This window comes from Pectinophora gossypiella, chromosome 4 (genome assembly GCF_024362695.1).
Source record: "Pectinophora gossypiella chromosome 4, ilPecGoss1.1, whole genome shotgun sequence".
In the NCBI taxonomy this organism is placed as follows: domain Eukaryota; kingdom Metazoa; phylum Arthropoda; class Insecta; order Lepidoptera; family Gelechiidae; genus Pectinophora; species Pectinophora gossypiella.
In genome coordinates this window covers 2,956,594-2,964,077 of record NC_065407.1, presented here as the reverse complement: position 1 = coordinate 2,964,077, position 7,484 = coordinate 2,956,594, and the positions used below count along the sequence as shown (strand labels likewise).

General features: G+C 38.3%; 1 protein-coding gene across 1 annotated transcript; it reads right to left on the bottom strand.

Moving 5' to 3' along the window:
• Window positions 1-5,515: 5,515 nt before the first annotated feature.
• Window positions 5,516-7,173, bottom strand: LOC126366413 (uncharacterized). The gene is made up of 3 exons (XM_050009522.1): window positions 7,159-7,173; window positions 6,529-6,753; window positions 5,516-6,230 (listed from the first exon to the last, which is right to left on the bottom strand). The coding sequence occupies exons 1-3, from the start codon at window positions 7,171-7,173 to the stop codon at window positions 5,751-5,753; spliced, it is 720 nt and encodes a 239-aa protein (XP_049865479.1). The 3' UTR covers window positions 5,516-5,750.
• Window positions 7,174-7,484: the final 311 nt, after the last annotated feature.

Genomic DNA, 7,484 nt, shown 5'->3' with positions numbered 1-7,484 from the left:
GGGATTACGGGCGTGAGTTTATGTATGTATGTATGTATGTATGTATGTTGATTTACATCATAGTGTCCCTGGTTCGAATGCCGGTTCGGGCTTTACTTAAATAGCCTATATACGTCCCACTGCTGGGCACAGGCCTCCTCTCAATCAACCGGAGAGGGTATGGAGCATACTCCACCACGCTGCTCCACTGCGGGTTGGTGGAGGTAATTCAATTTTATGAGTTTGAATTCATGTTTGGATCAAGGTTATTTGTAACGCGTGGTTTCTAGGATTTGTGCCCGGTTAATGGCAATGGGCCCGCCTTCTATAACATGGGACTAAACATAGCCGCTGTAAACGACGCACGAACATTTTAATATGGATTTTATATTTTTTTTATAAATTATACCGGGTGTTAGTGACATCGTAACGAATACTGAAAGGGATGATTCAGACCATGATTCTGAGTTAATATCTAGTGGAATTTTCCGTCGCAAAATTCATGAAATTTTGAGTTTTGTTTTTAATTATTTTCAATTCCATATTGTGCTTTTAGCTGCATAGAACCCAAATTTCAATAAAAAAAACAATAATGACAAATTATCGAAAATTTTCGATGTAATGGAGACAACAGCTGCTCGAACGGGTCAACGGCCACACGCACCGCGCCGCGCGCCCCGCTCCGCACGCCCCGCTCCGCACGCCGGCGGCGCGGCGGCGGCGCGGCGGCGGCGCGGCCTACAAAGTAGGCACTACGAACCGATCCTATTTCTTTCTCTGTCTATCGTAAATTATAAATTTATTTTATTCTTATTCTTAAATGGACGGATAATCAACAGGCATAAAATTTATGGAATACACGTCAATTTTAAGCAGAAATCTAAAACAACCGACAGAATTAAGTTACCAGCGAGATACCTTTTTGATTCGACCGGGTTATTCATTCATTTACTCATAGGAATCAGGGCCATTATCTACCTAAAACAGTTGAAACAGTAAATAATTGTATTCTTTGTTGTCATTAGAATAACTAACAACCAACTAACACAACCACCACAGATTAGGTAATTAGTTACCTACTATGTCAACCATCCACCAACTTAGTATGTAAGTACCTACGCAAAACCTCGCTACACAAAAATCGAAAATAAATAAATCTTTTAGATCAATACCCATTATTGTTACAAAGCAAGACCTATCGGTACTATCGCTAGTATCGATCTAAATGTAGTATCACTACTTTCGATAGTTTAGACAATTTTCAAGTTCAACAATTGATAATCTACCTATCGATAGTTCGGCAACTCCGCCGCGTAGGCAATGTCGGCATGTTCAAAGAAAAAAATTGTCCGAGTGGACTGCCGTGTCATACGAATCTCTGCTATCTCAAAAAATGCTGTTTTGAGTAAATCGCCTTTAAAGTTTTTTTCAGTTAATCGTCTGTAAAGTTCGTATTAAGTGAAATATCTGTCATCAAAATATCAGAAAATATTCTAAAAAGTACTCTGAATAACAGGCACTTTTGATTTTTTTCTTTATTATAATAGTTTTTATTTAAATCGAGTTTAAGAGTTGTGCATGACCACTCTTCCATAGAGATGTGGTCACGCGGTCTGTGCTATATTAAGTTAGCAGAGTGTGGCACATCCAGCCGGTTTGTTATTATAACTTTAATCTATCTATGATAATTATTAGAGGTAAGAGATGATCGTTACAAGCTTTCTATAAGGACTGCTTTTTGGGGTAGCCCGGGTTGAGTAGACTAAGTGAAATGGATACAAGGAAAATATTTATATTAAGTACTTAGTTTAATTTTGATATCTACAAAATTGGAAATATTAATGTACAAGTTGGGAATTCCTTTTTTTCTACCCTGACATATTTTTTTTGCTTTGTACACATTCATCAATCAGCAATCAGGAGCTCAGAATTATGTAATTTTATAATTTTAAATAAAATAATCTAAAATATAATGAATGTTTAGAAAAAATATTTGTGAAATATATAATTATGTTCAAACTTCTTCTCAATACAATGAAAAAAATGGGATTCCAACAGCATGTTTGCAATCATCAATCACAATGCCATAGCTAAAAATGTTTTAGGCATAACCTTCAGGAATCGATTAATTCCTCCTCACAATTTTCATCACTCCGAAATCATCGGCACATATGCACCACCCCTTACTAAAAACATCTGTTGAACCCTTACTAAATTCAACCATCCTCAAGGCCAGCACACCACACCCCCTTGGAAACACCTTCCAGTAGTTCGTCGCAAAATAAAATAATGTTTTCGTGGCCAAGAGTCTGCATTGTCGTACCTTCCGACGACTTATTTACTCTTTCTCCACACAATCTGCTAGACTGCATAACTCCCCTCTCCCGAAAACTTGTCTGCTATGCAAGCATACGTGCTTGCATAGCAGACAAGTACGCTGTACCAGACACGATGGAAGTTTGCACCGGCTCGAAACATACTCCTTACGCTTTTTGCAGCCACAAGCGTAGAAGAGTCAATCAAGACGATCATTGCTGAAAATGGATCTCCACTCTCAACAAGAATGTACAAGAATGGATTCTGTGAAGTTTGTACTTCAGAGTAAGAATTTGGTTTTCTATTGCTAGGGACAACCCTCAAAGAAAGTAGAAAATAAAACTATAAAAACTGGCCTCCTCCGCCTGCTTCGCCTCAGTATCATATTTTACCCTTGAGACAAACGTCACAATGAACAGAACCAACGTTCTTGAAAACAGCAATCCCCACAGCTAGCCTGGGCATGCAAATAGCCTCCTGCACATCCACAACAAAAACCTCGTCAACAGTAGGTACCTTCATTATTTAGATCGCCCTCTAAACATCTATGGGACTTATTCCACATATGAAATCTGTAGATATTCAGAAGATGGTGTTAAAATTGAAAATACTGCCAAAAAAGCTTTTAGCTTAGGATCATATGTACATACTATGGATGTGGAAACCAACCGTAATAGATTATTTTTCGAGAAAGGCAGTTCCACTGCAGGCTGAAAAGTCCATAATGCAGCATCAGCATTCTGTCTCTGTATTGAACAACCCTTGCAACCACAAGAACTTGGCTTTGAATTGTGACAATTATACCTCACAAAAGAAAAATATAATTCTCTTCTTGGCTATGATGAGATCAATCAACACGTCCTAACTTGTGTACACCCAGGGTACACCCCCATGGCAGCTGATACAATAATTCTCGGTTGCACAGCGAACTCTTGTATTCTCGAGATTAAAAGAGATTGACGATCTGACATATTATCTCAAAATCGACAACACAGACCATCAGTCCACAAAACCTGAAACCGTTTCGCGACAAACCACAAAAACCGGGTCCAAGGGGGTATAATATACATAGAACCCTTGAAGAAGCCGAATCCAGCAAAGGTTCAACAAATGTTTTACAAAAAATCGCATTCGGCGAACGAGAATCATCTAGGAACAAAAGCAATAAACAAAATAACCCTGTGCTCATGAACTATTTACGATTTTGATGCTACAATTGATGATCAAAACTAAAAATAATATTAATAGCGATGATGTTATCGCTTGCTCAGTTATGAAAACCCAGGGTTACATCTATTGCAATTCTTTATTCAACAAGAAAAGTCACAAGACATCCTCATCACATTTGAGTATGCTTTCTCACAACAAACAGTTTTCCAGCCTGGTATTGTATCCTCCCATCGATGGTTCTTGCAAAACTCGATTCAGTGATACTACACTGTATCACTGTTCTAAAGAAGTTTACCATTCTTATTCAAACCAAAAAATATTTCCCCTTTATGCCTGGTTCAAAGCATTTTGGGTCCTCGACTTCTCTCTCAGATTCAGGAAGTGTTTCCTCCCTGGGCGCCGGGTTTGCAAGTACAAAGAGTGTCGCGAATCGCTAGGATTGCCTTCATCGTAGTCACGCCTATCTATTGTAACTTTTAGTTAGATGAGTTAGGCGTGACCCACATGCAAAAAAATCAAGTTAGCAGACTTTGTCAACCTCTGTATCTCAAAAAGTATCAATAAATTTTAAAATGTTTTTACTGAACTATGTAAAGCATAGGATATAAACCCCTTTTGCACTGGTTATTCGTAACTCGACTATTTTAAGATAGCAGACTTGTGCGTGACACGGCAGTGGAGTGATCTTATTTTTCTTGTTACATGTTGGTACCGTACCGAGGTACTAAGTACTAAGTTATTCGTAGTTTTAAATCTCATTGTTAAATCATCAGTAAAGAACTAATTAAACCTATCCTGTTCTGTGTACAATATTCATGTAACGGCTACGTGCTTACATAAGTACCTAGTAGACGGGAGCAACGACTTCACGTACCTTCCGAAGCACGGATCATTTTACTTTCGGACAATCAGGTGATCAGCCTGTAACGTCCCAACCAAAGGCCTTATAAACAGATTTTTGTGATATTTCCCCACCGGAATACGAACCCGGACCCTCCGCATCCCATCGCTCAACCACTGGACCACATAGGCCAAGAAGGTTCTAAGACATAATTAAAGGATCCTGGGACGCAAGACCTCCGAGTTAGGGCTTGTTTGATCTGTCTTGATGGATACTCGGACGTGAATAGCCTCACGGATCAAGGGCAACGCGCGCCAATAAAGTAGGCATTACGAACAGATACTAGGTATTTCTTTGAGTTGATAGGTATCAAGTGAAGTTTCCTGTCGCCAAATTCATAAAAATAATAGATTTTTTTCAGTCCCATATTGTGTTTTAAGCTGCATAGAACGCACATTTAAAATAAACAAATAAAAATTACTAATTATTAAATTTTATCAATGTCATCAATAATAATAATAACGTATCTACAACTTCAGCTATGCGCAGGTGAATAGCCGGCGCACGGGTCAAGGGCAACGCTCGCCAATAAAGTAGGCATACGAACAGATACTATTTCTTTCTCTGTCACTTGCACCATAAACATACTTCTCTCTCTCTCTCTAGTCGTCGGCTCGACGCGGCCGCGGCCGGTGCGTCGTCGGCGCCCTTAGTCGGCGCCTTTGATGCTTTGCGCTAACGCCGCCGCGCGCTTCCGCTCAGTCGAATACTAAGCTTGACCCGAATCGCGTGATGTTTTTCGAGGATATTTTTTTCGTGTTTGTGAGTGTTTGTTTCATTCTGTAAATGAGTAGTGTCGACTATGATGATAGATCATAGACCATTTACTGCGCAAAAGTATGGAAGATTGTTGATGTTTATTAAAGAGCAAGGTGTTGTGTTTGTGAGTGCGTGTGATACCTACCTACCGCGGAGGAAACGCGATGTTGCATACCTACGTGACGTGACTGGGGCCGTTCAAGTATTACGTAAGCAGATTTCTTACCATTTTTTACCCCCCCGCCCCCCTTGTCATCAAAAATAAGCAAAGCACTTACTCCCTCCCCCTATGCTTACGTAAACATTTTTAGTAATAAATGTTTTTTTATATTGTTATTTTTAAAATAGGAAAATTCATGGAAATATTAGGTTTAACTGATACACATAGAGTAAATGACAAAAAATGTAGAATAATAAAGAACATAACTAACATAAAGAATATTTTCGGAACACATTAACAGTCTTCAGTCCATGAAACCTGAATCCATGATTCTAAGTTATCGATGACATTGGATTGCTGCTCAGTGTTGTGAGTCTGCTCATTTTCATCCGATTTTGGAATGTCTACGTCACTCTCATCGAGCCATTCAACATCTTGGTGCTCTAAAATTTTGAATAATGCACATCAGTTCATTAGCACGACGAGCAGCGACTCTCTTTCAAGTTTAGGATGTCCTACTGAATCCCTCAGAGATAGTCTTCTTTTTATTTCAGGATTTTCCTGACAAATATCTTCTAACTTTCTTTTCATACCATCCCTGTGTTTCTTCTGGGCAACTACGTTTTGAATCTTCCTGTTTAAAGTATTTTTTGCTGTTTTTAGTTCCTCGCGCAACTTAATGATCTGTTTATCAACTTCAGCGCAATTTGGCATAGTATCTCTGGCAGAATACAAAGCGTTCAGATTTTTTTCGAGTAGAGTAATTTTATTTTTCAAAGCTTCTTGAGAAGGTTTTGCTCTTTGTTTATCTGCATTATCATTATTTTCGCATTGCTCTTGTGATTCATTGCCGGTTTTAATTTTATCTTCTTTCTGTTTTTCAATGTTAGAAAATGGCTGTATAATTTGTGTTTTTTCTGCAGGTTTACTGGTAGAAGACGTTGCCTAAAAATGAAAAATTTCTAAGAGTTCTGCTGGATATTCTCTTATTAAGCTACATAAATTCATCGTATTTAATAAAACCAGCGTTTAAATATTATTGAAAGCTTTTCCCCACAGAAACCCTTCACATACAGATATTGAAAACACCGTGTATTTTGTGACCAATTGCCGGAGTCGATCTTAAGAAATAAAATATCAATCATTTACCTTTTTACTTTGAGATAGGCCATCATATTTTTTACTCATAAATCGTTTTAATTGTTACAGAACGTAAAGAGAAACTTTGTTTATATTTACTCACCTTGGAAAAAAAATGAAGCAGATTGGATTTATTTTTAGTCGCCGCTTGCAATTCTTCTTCGATTCTCTTAGATACAATAATATCTAGTTCCTTATCTGTCTTTGCTTGTAATTTATAATTTCGCCAAACTTCGTTAACTAACTTTTGTACATTTTGCACTTTTTTTTGTCCCAGTATGAGATTTTTTAAAACTTTCGAACAGTTTTTGGTATAACTTGGATTTATCTATATGATATGACATTCTAATAAGATATTTAAATTTAAATAATTAAAACGTTAAACTTTGGCTAATTGCATCAACATAAACACAAATGATAACTTTCAATGCTTACAATACGTTTAGAATCCAAACAAAACAATACTGATAGATGCGCACTTGCAGCCGGCCGGCACGAGAGCGAATTATTAGACAAGTGAATAGCGCACGGTAATTTCCCTAATGCGCGGTAATTCCCCTAATCAGTTCTCAAAGCGAGTGCCTACGCATATATGTATTATTTGCGGGAATCCCCGAAAGAACTTGAATAACTAACGATGACGTAATCATCATCTAGACCCCCCCACCCCCCATGTCATCCAAAATAAGCAAAACAGAGACCCCCCCACCCCCCCTTGGTGCTTACGTAATACTTGAACGGTCCCCATGTTCTAGGGTACCTACCTAGGTACTTCATCCGAAGGAATAACAATTAAGGTAAGGCAAGAGTAGGGTTTTTATTGTTAATAAGTTAGGAACGTTTTAATAACTGGTAGGTAGGTACCGTGCGTGAAAAATCGTGGCAGTAGGTGTACTACTTCAACAAACAACATTTTTAAACGTTGAACCACTACTAAGCATCTAAATACAAGAGAATGAAAACTCCTACCTAGATATCAACATCGTATCTCACACGCGTAACGTAGCCGCGCGTAAGTTTAGCGTCTGTGTGGCGCGTTGTTCGACTTACATTGCGGCA

Coding starts and splice junctions, on each gene's coding strand:
- LOC126366413 (XM_050009522.1), bottom strand. Junction 6,231..6,528: donor TGCTTCATTTTTTTTCCAAG/GTGAGTAAATAT, acceptor TTTCATTTTTAG/GCAACGTCTTCTACCAGTAA.